Source organism: Melospiza georgiana, chromosome 3, assembly GCF_028018845.1.
Source record: "Melospiza georgiana isolate bMelGeo1 chromosome 3, bMelGeo1.pri, whole genome shotgun sequence".
NCBI lineage: Eukaryota > Metazoa > Chordata > Aves > Passeriformes > Passerellidae > Melospiza > Melospiza georgiana.
In genome coordinates, this window is record NC_080432.1 from 104,454,505 (window position 1) to 104,473,537 (window position 19,033).

Genomic DNA, 19,033 nt, shown 5'->3' on the forward strand with positions numbered 1-19,033 from the left:
TAGATAGAAATAGCAATTGCTGTTTTTTGAAGTCAATGTGCACAATACTGATACATTTACCAGAGAGGATTTTTTCATTACAGATCCCACAGAAGTCTACACCTGGGGAAACAATATAAATTTTACTTTGGGCCATGGTGGTCAGCAGGGTAGACATCACCCTGAATTGGTGGACCTTTTTCCTCGGAATGGCGTGTACATTAAACAGGTATTCCTCATGTATTACACAGGCACTTCTCCTGGGGAGGGGTGTGCAGGGGGGAAAAGTGACCAAGGGGAGTTATCAAACATTGAAGATTTCCATGGAAAAACAGTTCTTGGTGCTTTCCCCTCTCTGCCCACCTCCTTACCTCCCTTCACCCCCATTCACCATCACTGAAATTGTGGTTCTCTGTTTTCTGGGGAGAACAGGGGTTTCTGTGTTATTTACTTTGGATATATGGCTTGTGTGTCATTAAATACATTCAGGAACTTGACACTTCTGTAACTGTTTTGAGCTGCTGACTTCCTGTGTGACTCCAGTCACACTTTGAACTGAAGTGGAATAATAAATGTGCTTGGAACTTGTTGAATTAAAATTCATCTTGTGTTCAAAGCAGCATATGCTGTTAAGCACATGTCTCTAATAACTTCTTGTGACTTCAGTTTGAGAATATTTGAAAGTTTAAAGTACAACTTGAGCAAACATTCAGGGCAGACAATCTGTGCTGCAGTCTTAACATGTTTTCTTTGGCATTTCTGAGGCAGCACCGTGAACCTTAAAATTCAGTCTTTCGAGTTTCTGTTAGCCTGTGGGGCCATGCTTGATCTTATTTTAATAAACTGAAACTGTTGATCTCTTCAAGTAGCTTAAGGCAGTACATAATATGTTTAAAGCAAGTATTTTATGTGTCCTATGATTTAATACCACTATCTTACTTGTATTTTCATGAATATAGCTTTAAAGCAGAACTTCTTCACAAAGTACTTACGACAAGTGTTTTCAGATTATCCAGAAAAATTAATCTGTCCTATGTTGCCTCTTCCCATGCATTTTTTGCTCTTTTTTCAGGTGGTACTCTGCAAATTCCACTCTGTGTTCCTTTCCCACAAAGGCCAAGTGTATACATGTGGACATGGACAAGGAGGGCGCTTGGGTCATGGTGATGAGCAAACCTGCTTGGTATGCTGTCTTGTGTTACTCCTTGTAGTCTGCTATGATGTTTCTTTTATTTCTAGCAGCAAGGCTAAAAAGGGAATTAGAGTTTCTGTCAGTGTACTTTCAAAATGATTTTGCTATTCATTTCAAACCAATCTCCTTGCTTCCCACTAAGTAACAGAAAAGCTTTCCCAGTGCTAATAGTGAGGTGGCAGAGAGTAGAGAAGTGTGCATTTAATTATAGTTTAACTTCAGATAGCTAGATGCTGTGGTCAAACTTGTGTTATGGCTGAGTTGATTTAAAGGCCAGCTGATGCTAGATAAGAGGAAGCAAATGTTTTTTGTCTGGGCTTTTTGGCAGAGGAACAGCAGTACAGTGCTGGGAAGCTGTAGTGGCAGGAAGAGGGCTGGTGGGGTTGTTTTTTACTAGACTTATGCAACTTAATTGAAAAGTCATTTTCATTTGAATAGTACATTTGCTGCAATGCACAAAATTAAATTTGAGAGGACTAAATATGATAACAATACAATTCTTAGATGTAAGCATCTTATCCTACCTTGTAGCATGCATTTATCTTGCAGCATAGTCAATTTTAAAAATTTATAATATTGAGTATATGGTAGAACTTGATATTCTGTTGCTGAATGCTATAGTGGAGACTGGAGCTCACATTTTCTTACTTTTTTTAAAAGAAAGTAATTCTGTTAAATTAGGATTTTTTTTTCAAATTGTTTTTCAAAATTGTGATGTTACTTGGTTGAATAAAGGAGAAGTCATGTTAGAGTGCATCGAGACTCAAAGATACAGAACTGCTTCCTTATTCTGTGAAATAAGAAAGCAGGATTCATCAGGATTATCCTGTGTTGGAGGGAGATAGCTTTAGTGTTTGTGGTACTTAAAATACCACGTGATAGTTAATATTTGTTCAGCTGTTCTGAAGATGTAGTTTCCAACCTAATTCCAGAGCAGGTGGTTTAAAATTCATCTCTCGTCATAGAAAAGGACATTTCCATGATAGCATTTCAAATGAAAGTAGTTAATCTTACTGCACTGGATGTGCTTGTTATGTTAATGAGTGTGTTGTGTGCTCAAATGCATTTTATCTTTATTTCAATATTTGGTCATGACTTTCTGTTGGTGTCACTTTAGTTTCATGGATGGCCACTGGTTAATAACAAAACAATATGCTTTTGTATCAACTCTTTTTTTTCCTGATTCAGGTTCCAAGACTTGTTGAAGGCTTAGCTGGTCATCAGTGCTCCCAGATAGCTGCAGCTAAGGATCATACTGTTGTTCTAACAGAAGATGGATATGTTTACACATTTGGTTTGAATACTTTCCATCAATTGGGTATTCTTCCTCCTCCTTCTAATTGCAGTGTTCCAAGACAGGTAAAAATAACATCAATCAAAGCTTAAATGTTTGGTGTTGCTGTTTTGGTTTCTCTTAAAAGAAAGTAAAATGTGAAGATTATAAAAATAACCACTAAGCTTTTTCAGAACAGTAAAGTTTAATGTGAGTTCAGATAAATCTTGATTCTATGTTATCAGACATCTCAGATCTTAACTGTATTCTGATAAATGTCTGAGTTTGTAACCTGAACAAGACCAAAATTTGTAGTATGATACAAGGTACAACTGCCAAAACCCTTTTCTTCCCTCTTCCCCAAATTGTTCTGTAGCTAAAGTATGAATAGATATGTATCACTTGAGAATCATGGTCTGAACTCCTTTGGATCACTGGATGATGGATCTCAGGGTTGGAGCATTACATCCTTTGCTGGAAGCACTGGAGTTGGTGCTTTGGGAAGAGTAGTGACAGGGAAGAGGGGGTATGGGCATCAGCAGCTTAACTATATTTCTATGCCTAATATCTATTTTTTTTTTTTGTAAGTAAAGAAGCTTTAACTTCATCTGAAGTAGAGCAACATGGCACTATTAGTGTCAAAAAGAATGATTGGCCAAAATGCAACAGGATAGTGTTTTGGGGTACCGTGTGTTCTTTAGTAGTGTAATGACAGCTCTATATCCACAGTATTTGCCATGATTTTATCATCTTAATATGGAAAACTTAAGTTAAATGTGAAGTGTGGAATTAGTAGTGTAGCGTTCTGCAGTGTGTTTAGGCCATTAGGACTTGCAAGTTTGAACTTCTAGTTGACATTTTGCAGCACCTGAGTCTTTTGTGGCTGTGCTATTCATGTCCTGTTCAGTCTTGTTCAACATCTTACATATGAAGACAGCCTAAGGAGACTTGATTCTAGTTCTGATTAGCTATTACAAAAAGTTTTGTTCTTTTTTTCATTAGTGCAATAGTACCCCACTTGACAAACTTCTGGAATAATCTGATTTATTAGACTGTATGTGGATTGATATTAGTGCTTCATTCTTAATGACTTTAGGAGTTAAATGTTGTCAGAAGTTTGTACATGTGAAATTCACCTGTTGCTACTTAATATTAAGATGTACTTTGGATTTGTGCTTAGGTTCAGGCAAAAAACCTGAAAGGTAGAATGGTGATTGGAGTGGCTGCAGGCAGATTCCATACTGTGCTATGGACTAAGGAAGCAGTGTATACCATGGGGCTGAATGGCGGCCAACTAGGTAAGGTAGAAGCATTCTGACAGTAAACCCAGCCATTGAAAGATGTTGTTCATGCTTAACCTATCATCTGCTTCTGAGAACAGAAGCCTGGATGAAGCTTTTTTCTCTCTCTCTGGTTGTTTGTTTTTTTTAACCAATCTGATGACATCATCCTTTCGCACTTCTTTCAAAGAATATTTTTCATTCCTACCAATTACTTTCACATTTAGAGATGACAGGAGCTTGTCAAATGTAGCTCTCATTTGAACTCTTTTTAACTTTTACCTTCCATGTATCTTGTGTGGTCCTGCCACTGGAGACTTTGAGGAAATGGCATGTTGCTGTGTTGGAAATTACTCCAAGGCAAGCTTGTCTCCTTCCAGCAATCTGGCTGGCACTGCCTTTAATAAACTATAAATTAGCCTTGAGCTCTCCTGCCTATGTCCTTCTTTCATGAGGCACTGTAAACATGCTTCTGATAACTTTTTCCATACTATCTTTTTAAAGTTAAATACTTGCCTATATCTAGAATTTTTTCAGCAATACCATTACCAGAATCTTCAGTTAACTTTTTCTTATTCTGAAATCAAGAAAGAACCTTTTAAAAATATATTACCAACTAGTGAACTTGATTTTTTGTATGAATGGGGCATTTTAATTGCTTTTATCTTTTTTAATAAACAGGTATTGCTATATTGATTTGGATTTGCATTTTTGCAGTTTTGGGTCTATGGGCAAACAAAACTATTAGCTATCTCTGGTACTTAATCAGTTCTGGCCTCAGGTTCCAGGTAGTTTTGTATTTCTATGTTAAGGTGTCAAAGGTATGTGAAAAAACTTGTCTTTGTCTGAGAAATACCTTAGTAATGAGTGTCTTCTTGGGGTTTTTTGCCTTTTTTTAATAAGCACCCATCAAATAAGCTTTTTTTATGGTTGCTTATGTTTTTGGGATTGTTCTGGCTAGCATGTGGTCCAGAGCAGTACCATAGAGAGACAGTAATTGAATCTTAAGTGATGTTATCTGTGTCAGCTGGGCACCATGGTAGACCTGTGGTGGTAAACCTTGCCCCCATCAGATGTTTGAGCATAGCCCTACATTGTCCTGTGGCAGGGTTGCTGCCAGCTGTAGAGGCAGCTCTGCTGCTTGTTTCTTGGTATCTGTGCTCTGCTCTGTGATGCCAAGAATCAAAAATCAGGATTATGCCATGTATGAGATTCCTGATGTTAGGTTTCTTGTTGCAACAGAGCAGCAATGACCTGTTTGGTTTGTTTTCAGAGATATTGCATTACAGCTCCAACCTTTTCTGTTTCATGTAACTGCTGCCTTCTTGCTTACCTGCAGTTACAGTAATTTTTAGACAAGCTTATTTTTTCTGTATTCCAGTGTCCAAAATAATCTGTACTTTATGCCAGTGTTATGGTAGTTCTACTATCTTGAATTTTTGTATGATCAAATAAATACTCTTTTTTGGGAATCAAAGCAGTACCACCACATTAAATAGCTTCCCTGTTAAATATGCCTTACTTCATTTTTATGTATCAGGTCTTGGTTTTCAGTGAAGTAGTGGTTGTACTTGGTTTGTAGTGAAGTAACAAGTAGGTGTGGTGGGTCTCATCTGCCTAAATATTTTAGAGATAAATTATCCAACTACCTAAAAAATCTCCTGGAATTTAAAGGTTCTTCAAAGTAGTGTCATAAAGTATCCTTTAAATGCACAATGTGTGGAATGACAAATAATCTTTTGAGTGTGTTGTATTTTCTAGGTTATCTGCTGGATCCTAATGGAGAAAAATGTGTAACTGCACCTCGCCAGGTCTCTGCTCTACACCATAAAGACATCTCTGTGTCCCTGGTCTCTGCAAGTGATGGCGCTACAGTATGTGTTTCTGAAAGAGGAGATATTTATTTACTTGCAGACTATCAGTGCAAAAAGATAGCTTCCAAGTATGTGTTACTTTTCTAATTTGTCATGAAGAACAATAGGGGAAAATTTCACTGTAGTTGTATACTTGCAAGCTATTTTCAATATTTTTGTGCATAAAGTACAGAAAATACAGTGGTGCCCTGTAATTTCTTCACTGGTAGTTCTTTCATATGAACGTCTTTTGGTTTTTTTTTTTTTTTTTTTTTTTTTTTTACAAGAGGCTAAGGTGCCACTTACTGTTTACCAAAGATATTTAAAGAAACACATTAGGAGGAAATATTATGTGCCGTAAATTTAAAGACATTGAAACTGGTATTTTTCTTCCCCTGTTACTCTGATTTTGTCTAAGTGCATCTTGGTAGAGATGTTGAAGATCTGCTATTCTGTTTATTTATGTTGTTATGATTTTGAATCAGTGATTTGGGGTCTGAATTTCCTAATTAATGTGTAGATATAGTACATTATAAAGAGTATTTAGGTTGCAAGGAGGACGTTGTGAAATCCTCTGGTACGTCTGCTAAAACCAGGGTGTAAAACCTGTTGAAGAAGCTGGATTCTTGACTCATGAATTTAGGAAAATATTTAATCCTGTTCTCTTTTACTTAGTTTGTAATGGCAGATTAGAATAGATTTTTTTTAGATTTGATTTTGCCCACATAACTCCCCCCTGGTTTTTCAGCTTCGCTTCAAATTCTGACAGTATTTATTGACATATTACAGCTTAATGATTGCTTTATACTTAATTTCTACATAGCTGTAAGTGAAGGTGTTGACACTTGAAGAACCTTAATGCTGTGTCCTGTGTTCTTATGCTAAGCAACTGAAAAAAGATAATGAATATGGTTTTGATCAGCTAAAAACCAAGACCTAGCAAACCCTTGAGAAGTGACCTGCTGGGACAGGATAGATGTTTTAATACAAACAGCTGAACAAATTTTTGTAATGATAAAATCAAAGCTACATAATCTACTGATTTTCACTCATGGAATGAGTGACATTCATGAAATGTAATTCATGTAATGAATTTCACTCATTGCAATTCTTAACAAATGTAATTCTCCATTTGTGAAGAATTACAGATTGTTCACAAAATCTGTAATTTTATGAAGAACTTACAGGTATACAATCTGATATACCTAAAAACAAAAGAAAAGTTATAATCTGCTGTAATATTAGCAACTATGTTAATAGAACCAGTAGAATGAAACTAAACATAAGTAATTTTTCAGTGTCACTGCCTCAGCTTTACTTTTTTACTGTTTGTGTAAAATAAAAAGGTAACTGTCATAGAACCAACATGAAGTACCCAATAGGGAGGTACTAATTTAACTTTTTGTGTTCTTTCAGACAGCTGAACCTTAAAAAAGTTCTTGTCAGTGGAGGATATTTGGAATATAAAGTAGATACCCAGCATCTTAAAGAAAATGGGGGTCAAAAGACTTGCATTCTGGCACTGGATGAAGCTGGAAGGGTAAGTTGTTATAATTATAATTATATAGCAGGCTGCATAGTGATTAATTAAACTTTAAACGTTAGACAGGACAAAGTCATGCCTAGAAAGTAACGAATTTCACAGAATCATAGAATATGCTGAGTTGAAAGGGACCCACAAGAATTGCCAGGTCCAGCTCCTGGCCCTAAACAGCGCCATCCCCAAGAGTCACACCAGGTGCCTGAGAGCATTGTCCAAATGCTTCTTGGACTCTGTCATGGTTGCTGTGACCTCTCCTCTGGGGAGCCTCTTCCAGTGCCCAGCCATCCTCTGGGTGAAGGATCTTTTTGCTGTAAACCTCCCCTGACACAATGTCAGGCCATTCCCTCCAGTCCTGTCACTGTCACCACAGAGCAGAGATCAGTGCCTGCCCTTTCTTGTCCCCTCCCAAGGAAGCTGTAACTGCAGTGAGGTCTCCCCTCAGTCTCCTCCAGGCTGAACAGACCCAGTGCCCTCAGCTGCTCCTCACACAGCTTCCCCTCAAGGCCCTTCCCCATCTTTGTTGCCCTCCTTGGACACTCTCTGATAGTTTAATGTCTTTCTTACATTGTGGTGCCCAGAGCTGCCCCCAGCACTGGAGGTGAGGCTGCCCCAGAGCAGAGCAGAGCAGGACAATCCCCTCCCTTGCCCAGCTGGTGATGCTGGGCCTGATGCCCCCAGGACAGGGTTGGCCCTCCTGGCTCTGGGGCACTGCTGGCTCATGTTCAACTTGCCACGGACCAAATCCCTTTCCCTGTCACTGCTTTCCAGCATCCCATTCCCCAGTCTGTCCATACATCCAGGGTTGCCCATCCCAGGTCCAGAATCCAGCGCGTTCTCTTGTTGAACTTCATGTGGTTGGTGGTTGCCCAGCTTTTAATTTGTCAAGGTCTCTGCAGGGCCTCCCTGCCCTGGAGGGAGCCAGCAGCTCCTCCCAGTTCTGTATCATCTGTGAACTTGCTCAGTATCTCTCTCAGTCCTGACTCCAAGTCACTTATGAAGATACTGAAGAGAACAGGGCTGAGGAGCCCTGTGGAGCAACCCCAGTAAATGACAGGTCACCAGTCTGATGTCACCCCATTCACTATTTTTTTTCCCTTACTATTTAAGTGCTGCTTTACAGGACCCTACTAAATCCCTTTTTTCGATCTGCTCACTGAGAGATCTCAACCTTCACTGCCATCTAGTGGTGTTTACAAAGAAGCTTTTCCTGCTGAAATGCGTTCTTAAAGAATGTTGAAAAAGGTGCTTGTATATCAAAATAAGGAGCAATGTGGTCATTTCCTTTTCTTCTCTCTCATTTGGCTGAATAATGTTTTGAAATGATCTTATCTTTTCATTAGGTCATTAGTTGTCTCAGAGATGATAAACTTTGATCATGTGAGGTGTAGCCTCTAGCATCTGTAGTATTGGTAGTGCCCCTTCAGCATCTTTGGGACACAGCTTTAGCAGTAAGGAATTACTTGATCTTCCTGCACCAGAGGAAAAATGTCCATGTGCATTTCATATCTTTCCGTGTTGAATACTGACAAGTATTGGGATCTTCAGTGCTTTCAGGCATTATAAATTATTGAATAAGGAGAGGAATGGCATCTTAACACTTGGGTTTACTGAATCAGTGCTTCCTGGTTTGGTTTGATTGCACTTTCTTGAAGGGAGTACTGTTTAACCTAGAAAATAAATGTCATAAAGGGAATCTTTTATATACATACTTGAAGAGAAGATGTAAAGAAGATAGAGCTAGGCTGTTTTCAGTGCTGCCCAGATCCAGGACCAGAGGCAGTGGGCACAAACTGAAATAGAGCAGGCTCCATCTGAATATCAGGAAGCACTGAGGGTGGTTCAGCACTGCCAAAGGTTCTCAATTAAGGTTGTGAAATCACTATCCTTGGAAATACTGAAAAGCTGTCTGGACGTGTTCCTGGGCAGCTGGCTCTGGGTAGTCCTGCTTGAGCAGAGGGTTGGACTAGACAACTCTGGAGATCTCTTTCAATTTCAACATTCTCTAATTCTTAGGGCTCAAGGCAGGGGAAGTGAAATAGGTTACTCAAGTTCTTCTGCCCCTTCCTTATGTGGATGCTAACAGACCTGTGCAGGTCCTTCTGTGGTAGGAAACGAAGGCCTGACTTTAGCACTGCTGATGCCACATTCTGACTTCACCTTGCTTGGGGCTGTCTTTCAGACATGTACAGTGTACCTTCTTGGGGTCTTGCTGTGCATGCAGTGGTTCATATTCCTGAGGGTTTTGAAGTTGAGATTTTTGTCAAGCAATTAACAGGAAAATGATTTAAATTTCCAGTGTGCTAGCTTTGAATTTTGTCTAATTTACAAGCAAACCAGCTGGACAAATCTGTAAATTAAGAACTAGATAAAACTTGTTTCTTGACTTGACACCTTTTATTCTCCTTGTCAAGATGTCAGTAAAACTTGTCCTATGCTTGACTGTTGTGAAGATATTTCAGTATTTAGAGAAGGTTTTCAGATGCTCTTCATGAGCAAATGGATCTTGATAGCATGATAGATTTTCCTTGTTTTACTTGTGGATTCTCTCTAATAGATGCTCGTAACACTTTATCCTGAAATTTTTAATGTCTTTCTCCTTTTATATGTTCTTGTGTTTAAAAAGTAATGTGTAATATGTAAATGCTTTCAAATGACATGAAGATTTTCCCTTTCTTGAAAAATTTGATATTATAGGTGTTTTGCTGGAAGTCATCTAACAACTCCATGAAGCAGTGTCGTTGGGTGTATGGCCGGCAAGTCTTCATGTCTGATGTTGCCTTGAATGGGAATGAAATCATGTTTGTGACACATGATGGTGAAGCCTTCACAGGGAAGTGGCTGGAAGAAGGGAAAAAAAACTCAGAAAAGAAAGGTTAGCCATGATTTCTTAGTGGTTTTTAAGTACTTTTAACTCAGTAAAAAAGTTTAATTGAATCTTTACAATCTCTAATAGTATTATTATGTGGCAAGTTTGTTCTTTCCTCTGTGACTGACAGTTTTTAGCATTGACTGCTACTGGACTCCTTCCTCAGTAATACTAAGATTGACTTTGCACCCTTCAATATACCTTTAGGTGGAGATTTCTGGGAAAAAAAATACTTCTGGAGAATAGTAGTAGCACAATGATCTAGTGTAATGATCTTGTCACATATTAGATGAGGAGTCTGAAGAGAATTGTTACTGAGCAAGGGAAGGAACATATACTTGCTTGCTCTGCTAAGTCTGTGAAATCTGTTTCCCAGTCCCTTATCTGGGCACAATTCAGGGGCTGAAGCAACTTCCACCTTATTAGCTTGGCTCATATTACTGAAAGTAGGTCCTTATGGTTTGTTTTTCTGCAAGGAATGTATCTGTCTCATACAGGACAAAATTTTAACTGAAATTGTCAGCTCTCCTCCTATATGTTCTGTAAATAAGCAAGCTGAAATGTTCAGCATGGTTTAGCCTTATTCAATTACTCCATCAATGGACATACCAACGTCATAGTCTTGCTTTTTTTTTTTGTATTAGTTGTCTTTTAATGAGCAGGATCTTTCTATGATGTGTATTCACTTTCTTTTTTTTTTTTTTTTTTTTTTTTTAACAGAACCTGTATCAAGCCTTCAGCATCCTTCATGTGATGTGGCTTGTGAACATGATACAACCAGTGTGTATGAAAGAATTCGACTTCAGAAGCTGACTTTTGTCCACCGAGCTGTCAGTATTGCCACTGATCCTAGTGGCTGCAATTTTGCTGTATTACAGTCAGATCCTAAAACCAGGTATATTTAAGATAGCAACAGCTGTAATTTTTCCTTTTTTTTGTGTGTGATTGTGATTGAACATTTCTTTTCCAAACAGTTTTTTGGCTCATACAGAAGTCACAGTAAATACAGTTATCCATACTGCTAGAGAATAGTACTTTGTTAGTTATTATGTTGAAGTTATCTAAAGGCCTAAGCTTATGTATTTGCATAATAATACACATTATTGATGTCTTATCTGAAGTGTTTAAGGCTAGCATTTGCCATGTATTTCCTAATACACTCTGAGTTCTAAATACTGTAGAAATTTACCCCTTCAGTAATCACCAATAATCAGCTTTTAAGTAAAAGTGATGGGTGAATTTTTGTTTGGTTGGAAAGAAATGTATAAAGTGAAATAAATAAATAGAATACTGGGCCATGTTTCTTATGCTCTCATAATAGTTTCCAACATTTGTGATAAATAGCTGAACATTAGCTTTTTTCCCTTATTGCTTTAGTTTGTAATATGAAGTATAGCAAGCACATTTCTGTGTTTTCACATTGGAAAAATGAGCTGAAGATAAGATAGTTCTGATAATACTGGTACAGTATAAAGGCAAAATATTATATATTATAAATACACTGAAGCTCGACGAGTCTTCTTTAAGTAGTTTAATTGCCTAAATACCATATTATTAGTTATTCTTGTAAAGAACAGGACAAGAAATATTGAACAGTGCAGCAATGTAAGAAACAAAGAAACCAAATGAAAACATCATTGTTCTCGTCATTAAACATACTATGTAAAATGTGATGAAGGTTTAAAATAGTGTTTGATTATGGATTTAATTTTGTTTTAGTCTCTATGAAATTCCAAGTGTGTCACTATCAAGTTTTGGAATGGATTTTGGCAAACTGTTGGATGAAACAGATGAAATGGACAGCATCCATGATGTGACTTTTCAGATTGGCACGAGGATGTACCCTGTGCACAAATACATCTTGGCCGTACGCTCCGACTTCTTCAGGAAGCTCTTTCTTTCCAGTGACAGCCAGCTAGACACTCCAGACATCTACCGTAAAGATGAGGATGCTGTTGGATGTGATCTCTATGTAATTGAGAAGGTCCATCCAGATCTGTTTGCATACCTTCTGCAGTTCATATACACTGATACTTGTGATCTTTTGACTCATGGTTATAAGCCAAAAATCTCATATAAAGAAAAATCAGACGAATATCAAGATACTTTAATTTCGAATCTCAGCAAAATGAGCTTTGATGAAAATGTCAATGGAAAGTCTGCATTTGAGATTTATAGAAATAATCAAGTGCAAGTTATAAATGAAAAACAGAAGAGCAAATCTAAAAAAGGCAAAGCTGGTGATGAAGCTAACCTCATTAAAATGTTGCAAAGTGCAGCAAAGAAGTTTGGGCTCAGCAATTTAAGTGGAAGGTAGGTGAAAGGAAATGCATTTCTATTTGACAACCTCTCCCTGTAGTTTTATTATGTAAGCTGATCTAACTTCAGTTTTTATGACAATAGTGAAAATTAATACACTGATGTTAGAATAGAAACTAGGGGTAGATGATGAGGGGATGCTGCTTAGGAACTGACTGGGCTTATTTGCAGTACATATAGGAGTTTCAGGTTGATGGGTGGTGAGCTATTGCATCACTATTTGGGCATCACTTGGTTTGTATCTGCTCATTCTGTTAGCATTACTACTATGTTCCATTCTTCTTCTGCCCTATTAAAACTGCCTATCTCAGCCCACAATTATACTATTTTTTCCCCAGTTTTCTCCCCCATCCCACTGGTGGCTGGTGAGGGCAGAGTGAGTGAATGAGGGACTGTGTGGTCTTTAGCCAGATGAGTTAAACCATGACAGTATCCTCTAAGACATGAGCTCTGTGAGATTTGATATCTGGGATAAATCATCTGGCTTTCCAGAAAGACTGTTGTAAAACATCAGTACTGGTTATGTTAGAGACAGCTGATCTAACTGAATTTTGAACTGCATAATTTCTATACTGTGGTCTGTAGTCTAGCAGTTTTTTCACGAGACAGCAAATGTGTTTATTGTAAAACACCACAAAGCAAATTTAAATTCTTGCTCAAGTGATGTAATTTTTATGTTACATACTGAAACAAATGGAATTGAGATCCGATGTCTCTGTAGAACTGCATTAATCAGTTTGGGTTTTTTTTTTTCCCTGCTTTTGTCTCTTCCAAAGAGGGATATGAACTTTTTCAGGGCAGTTTTCTTACTGAACTTCTTGCATACACAGCCAAGATGTGAGGCTGCTGCTAAAACTGAGTTCCTAAGTAATATTTCTGTGGTAAAGTACTTTGCTTTAAAGGTGTATTACTTTGTAATCCCCCAGCAGCACTCCTTGAGTCTTTACCATCCCATTCACAAGCCTCCTTTATGAATTAGGATGCTAAAAAAGCCTGTGCTGAATCCCAGCCACTGTCTTTGCTCAGTTTATTGGCTGCTACTGATACGTATTTAACCTTCTGGTTTTTGACTCTGTAATATTGAACTTTGGCATTAACTATACAGTATAGGTTTCATCTCAGATAATAAATACATATCTAAGGTGAGGAAAGAATGTCAGTTACATTTTGCATCTTCCTTGAAGACCTTTCAAGTAACAACTGGCTTCTATTTTTGTAGGATGATTTCGTTTTCATGTTCACAATATGAGCCCACTGAAGTACTGTTACTTTGTGAAACTGTTCTTAATGGTTTGAACTGTATACTAATTGTGTTGCCTATTACCAATGGTAATAATTTGCAGGTTGGATGGAGTCAGATTAGAAAATGGAAAAATTAACGTTGTCAACAAGAAGAATGGGAACAAACCAAAGTTAAATCAGAAGAAATGGTAATTTTTTGAAATCAACTTTCCCTGCCCCACTATCTTCCTCTTATGTCATTTCTTTATATGTTAAGTAAGGGCTGAAGTTGATCCAACTGCATTTTAACTTCTGGTGTGCAATTGTCTCTGTCAGAGTAACTCAGGTTTGGAAGTTCTCTGTAGATATTTATAGACTTGATCTGTAGATCAGTAATTGGGGATAGATTACGTGTGATATATCCTTGTTTCTTTTTACTGTACCTTAAGGTGTTCTGTGGATTAACTGTGTCATTGAGTGCTAATGCCAGGAGAAATGTAATGGATAATCCAGTCAAAAGCAATTTGACTTTTGTAAATCTGCTTTCTGTAACAATAGGAATACATGGATTGGAAATAAGCAAATGCTTTCTAATTTGCTTTTAGCAAAGTGATTTTTTTTTTTAATTTTATTGATGTGATCGAGTTACTTATACCCAAAGTCCTGAATAGTCTGTCTATATAGGAAAAGCAACATTGCATGACAGTAGCTGGTTTCACAGAATTGGGCTTCATTCCTAAAATGCATCATCAAAGCCTATGGTACCTCCTGATATTGAAGAAATAGGTAACTTAACCATTTAAGACCATTTAAGATTGATGAAAATAAGCCATAATTAATTTATTTAATCATAGCATTTTTGAAACAGCAATTGACTGAGTTTTGAAGGAAATATTTCAGATGGAATTTTTAAAGCTTAACTTTGGACAAAGAAATTCTCCCTGGAAAGTATAGTGCCTGTTCTTTTGGGTTCATGTTCTGTGGTATTATTAAAGGTCAGGTGTGTGTTATTTCAAAGGATAAATCCTAACTTGCTAAAGTTATCATTCAGTTGTAGAGTTTACAACTTGTAATAGTTGTAAATCTGAATAGTCACAGTTCTGATGCTATTAAATATCTTCTAGTTCATACCTCTGCGATGTGACCCTGAAATCTTTAGATGGAAAGGAATTCCCGTGTCATAAGTGTGTACTTTGTGCAAGACTTGGTATGTGTGTGTATTTTTATATCTTTATATAACATAAGTTATATTGTCTTTTTTAACTGTCATTTTATTGCATCTTGAACTGAAATGCCTTTCTTTACAGATTATTTTCACAGCATGTTAAGCAGCTCATGGATTGAGGTAAGTTTGCCAAAACCACCTGTGATGGTACTTTTGTTTTGCATCAAATAAGGGACAGCTTTTCAGTTTTTCCTATAATAACATATCCTAAATGCTAGGTAAAAGAAAGGGTTGAATTCTTTGATTCTATTTGCAAGGAAAAAACCCACAAGCCACATTTTTGGTTACACTGTATTTGTACTATTGAGATTGTGTATTAAATGAGAATAGCAAATGTAATACTGTATATTGAAGGAAATTACTGCTTTTATTTTAGGGGTTTTTAGTTTGAACTAGTTCATGGATTTATAAAAACCATTGACTGGACTGTTCTTATGGGATACTGCTTTGGATGAATTTTCATTTTCTTTCTGTAAAAGATTGTACAATTTAAATAGTATCCAGATTGGAATAGCTTGTCATATGTACTGAGTGCATATGTACTGAGTGTCATATGTACTGAGTGCAAGAGAGAACAGGATTGAAGGTCAGTGTGTAGAACTCCAGCTGACTTTTGCTGTTAAATGAAACAGAAGATACCAGAGACTATGCTACTTAGTGACCAACTGCTGTTTCAAAAGGTGTAGATCTTTGATTTGTCTTGGTTCGTATTTGCCAGCTGTGTGTCAATGCCCTGGTTGTTCCTGGACATTGTAATTCCAAAAAATGTCTCTGTTTAACTACCTGATCACTATTGATAATGTTTATGGAAAGAGAGGAATGGTCTAAATGGAGAAGCATTTTTCTGAGACTAAAAACTAAAGCAGTGTGCAGGAGTTCCTCAAATTTCTAGTTTTCTGGCAATACATTAAGAACATTCAGTACTTAAGTGAAGTACTGGCAGTTCTGTTCTGCTGTGAAACAGAACTTCACCTGTCCTCCAGGTTACTGTGCTGCCTTTTCCCAAGTCATCCCTGAGAAAACATATTTGCAACAAATTATGGATTTAAGGGTTTTTTTTTGAGTGTTGAATGTCCATTTGTATCATGGTTTTGTATATCAGTAGTATATAGTTCATAAGTTGCCTATTATTTTGTAAGTCAACCTAATTTAACCTAAATTAATAAGTAAATATTTTATGAAGCAAGGGCTGTAAATGTTATATAAAAACCTTAATGTCTGTAAGAGATTTTTAACCTTTAGAAGGAAAATATGTCAGTGCCAGTAGTGTGTTCTAAAGCAAAGTAAATATTTTAGTATGAAGCTTTACTTGGGTACCAGCTGAAGTAAACCAAAATTGTTTAGCAATGATGTTGAATAAACACAGATGGTGACAGTTGTATAGTTTAGTGGCCAATTTTTTCTCTTACAAAAGCTTTATCTTTATGGTTAGGATGGTCCAAATGTAGGACTTGATCAGGACCTTGTTTTCAGAGGTATTAACAGTAGCGATTACTTCATTATTATTGTTATTTGGGAACTCATGATTTCATTAGCTCTTTTGACCAGTTCAGCAGTTTAGTACTTGCATAGAGGGTTCCTGTAGTTCTACTTTTAGGCAATTGTTGGTAAAGTAATGTAGTCAAGGAGGATTGTTAGAGTAGATGATCAAAGTGATCAAACATGAAACTGTTTCATGGGTATTTATTCAGAAGTTTGAACAGATTTTAATTGCTTTGCTACAATCAATTCTTGATTGAGAAACTTGGACAGATTTTGTACTAATGCTTAAGTACTTGATGTTGAAAATGTCGCCTTCAATCTGAGTTATTTTCTTAATATAGGTACTGTCTTAATTTTGCATTTTTTCCGAGTAGTCAGCCTCTCTTATTCTTTCTATTTCTTCTTTTTTTTTTTTTTGCTTTAAATATTTTTGCTTTTTAGGCTACCTGTTCAGCTCTGGAAATGCCCATCCATTCTGACATACTACAGATAATTGTGGATTACTTGTATACAGATGAAGCTCTTGCCATCAAAGGTGCCTTTAATATATTTTCAACTGTAACTCTTGCAATTTTTATACTTTTAAAATAGAAATTCAAAACTTAATATGCTTGTGTTGGAGTTACGTTTAAAAAAATCAAAATTCTTGACTCTTTCTTTGGAGTTTGAGGGAATAGCAGTACCCCAGGCCTTGTTTTACTTTTTCTTTATTTTGTCAAACTGCAGTTTTCCTTTTCCCTCCTTCTGTTGCTTCAAAAAGTGAATTGCTGGTGCTCTTCTAAGCTATTTCTTGTGCTGTGAAAATCCCATCAAAATTTGCGAAGCCATTATATTTGTGCTTTGGTAAAATTTCATTGAAGCTGTCTCTTTTATAGTTGCTTTTGATTTGCCCCCAGTGTTTATATGATGCTTTGTTTTCCAGATTCTCAAAATGTGGAATTCATATGTAATGTTCTTGTGGTAGCAGACCAGCTTCTTATATCCAGACTCAAAGAAATCTGTGAAGTAGCCATTGCAGAAAAATGTGAGTCCTTCCATATGTATTGTAAAGGGTTAGAGAACAAAAAAATGCTATTTTTAGATGTTCTTGCCTTTTGCAGCACAGGATTTGTGTATCTTCCTTTCAGGTGATTACATTTTGATGTTCATTGCACATCTGCTAATACTTGCTTCTTTAGTCTGAGCAATATTCTAAGTTAGCATGATCTTCCATTACTTATGCTCATGCTCTTTAATAAAAAAAAGTAAAAAAGAAAAAACAAAAAAAAATCTAAACCAAATGAAATCTTCATTTCATTGAATTGAAATTTCGTTTTTTTGAAATATGATAAAATGAATTCTGTTTTTATTTCTGTCCTTGTATTTAGTGTTCCCTCTCTCCTCTTTCACTCGCCTTATTTTTTCTTTATCTGTGCTAAATTGGAGCATTTGGACGTTTAACAACTCTTTATGCTATTTATGAAATTTACTATTTTTCTATTTTTATCTTTCTTTTTCCTTTTTTTTTTTTTTTGGACTGCTGGGTTTTAATATTTTGAAACTGATCTGTTTGTAGGCAAGGCTTTTTAGTTCTGTGCAGCAGCCATGGCATACCAGCTGCCACAAATAACATGGAGCTCCCTATTGTTTATGGCCATTGGAGCATTAGCATTTTTTCTAGGAATGGGAAATATAAGATATGTTTCAATAACTAGATCATGCTGCACAGTAAGTCTTAAACTGGCTTCTTGATACTACAGCCAATTATCTAATATAGTTTGTTGGTTTTTGTTTCTGCAGTGACCTTAAAGAATGCTGCTGAGCTGTTGGAGTTCTCAGCAATGTATAATGCTGAACAGCTAAAATTGTCCTGCTTGCAGTTCATAGGACTCAATATGGCAGCTTTGCTTGAAGCAAGGTAAGCAGGAATGAAAATATATTCATGTATTAGTTGTAAAATCTAAAAAGCCCAAAAAGGTAAAAGGATTGGAATAACTAATATGGAGAGTTTAATGTCAAAATGCAGCTGAATGCTTCTAGCTTAAAGGTAGTCTCATTTTTGTCAGTTAGGGAGAGAGAAGCTAGTTAAATCTCTGTACATACTGTACCAGTTCTGTAATACAAAACCATATGTTACAGTCTGGCATGAAGAACCTCTCTGGAATTCAGTGGGCTTTAACATTAGGTCTAGTCTTTTCTAGGGTTTTAAAAGTGTTTTTGAAGATGCATAAAGCTGCTGTGGTGCTTTTCCGTTCATTTGGAGGTTGTTTTTTGGGGGGATGGGGATTATTGTGGGGATTTTTTGTTTGTTTTAGGACTGTTTCTTTGGGTGGATTTTTTTTTTAAAAACATGGTTGTTAACAATGAATATTTGATTTGTTTTAAGCAGGTGTACTAAATAGTTGCTTCATTTTCCAAAGAGGATGGGCCTGTCCTCTGGTAGTCTTTTTGCTTTAATGTCTGCAGTGAGAGCTGAACAAATTTATTTATTATCCTTGCTTTCCACAGTGGTTCTAAAGTTCTGAGAAGCTGAAGGTGTGCTCTGGCCTTCCTTCTGTTGATGCATTTGGACAGGCCGTCAAGTTGTTTCCTAAGTACATATCATCTTCTCAGAGCAAACCTTATCAGCACTGAATGAAGTTCTTTTCTAGCAAAACCTTAAGAAAAACACCAAAAAACCAAGCCAAAAAAAAATCTCAATTGTGAGTTCTCTCTGTCCTTTTTGTCAGACTTCTTTTCACTTAGAGAAGTTCTTTGAGGTTTGAAACAGTTCAGGATGCCAGCATTTCATTGCCACGTCACACAGTGGCTTCCCTTGCAT

The 19,033-nt window shown here is 36.8% G+C and overlaps 1 protein-coding gene across 3 annotated transcripts in view; it reads left to right on the forward strand.

The window, feature by feature from the left end:
- Positions 1-19,033, forward strand: part of IBTK (inhibitor of Bruton tyrosine kinase) — a 53,872-nt gene that overhangs the window by 12,839 nt on the left and 22,000 nt on the right. For all 3 annotated transcript variants that reach the window (XM_058020480.1, XM_058020481.1, XM_058020482.1), the window contains exons 4-18: positions 84-208; positions 1,052-1,162; positions 2,360-2,530; positions 3,625-3,742; positions 5,486-5,666; positions 6,994-7,117; positions 9,815-9,992; positions 10,707-10,881; positions 11,706-12,299; positions 13,649-13,735; positions 14,651-14,733; positions 14,834-14,871; positions 16,675-16,768; positions 17,156-17,257; positions 18,013-18,130. In XM_058020480.1, the coding sequence (XP_057876463.1) occupies positions 84-208; positions 1,052-1,162; positions 2,360-2,530; positions 3,625-3,742; positions 5,486-5,666; positions 6,994-7,117; positions 9,815-9,992; positions 10,707-10,881; positions 11,706-12,299; positions 13,649-13,735; positions 14,651-14,733; positions 14,834-14,871; positions 16,675-16,768; positions 17,156-17,257; positions 18,013-18,130 (2,299 nt within the window). The remainder of the gene's footprint in view (positions 1-83; positions 209-1,051; positions 1,163-2,359; positions 2,531-3,624; positions 3,743-5,485; positions 5,667-6,993; positions 7,118-9,814; positions 9,993-10,706; positions 10,882-11,705; positions 12,300-13,648; positions 13,736-14,650; positions 14,734-14,833; positions 14,872-16,674; positions 16,769-17,155; positions 17,258-18,012; positions 18,131-19,033) is intronic.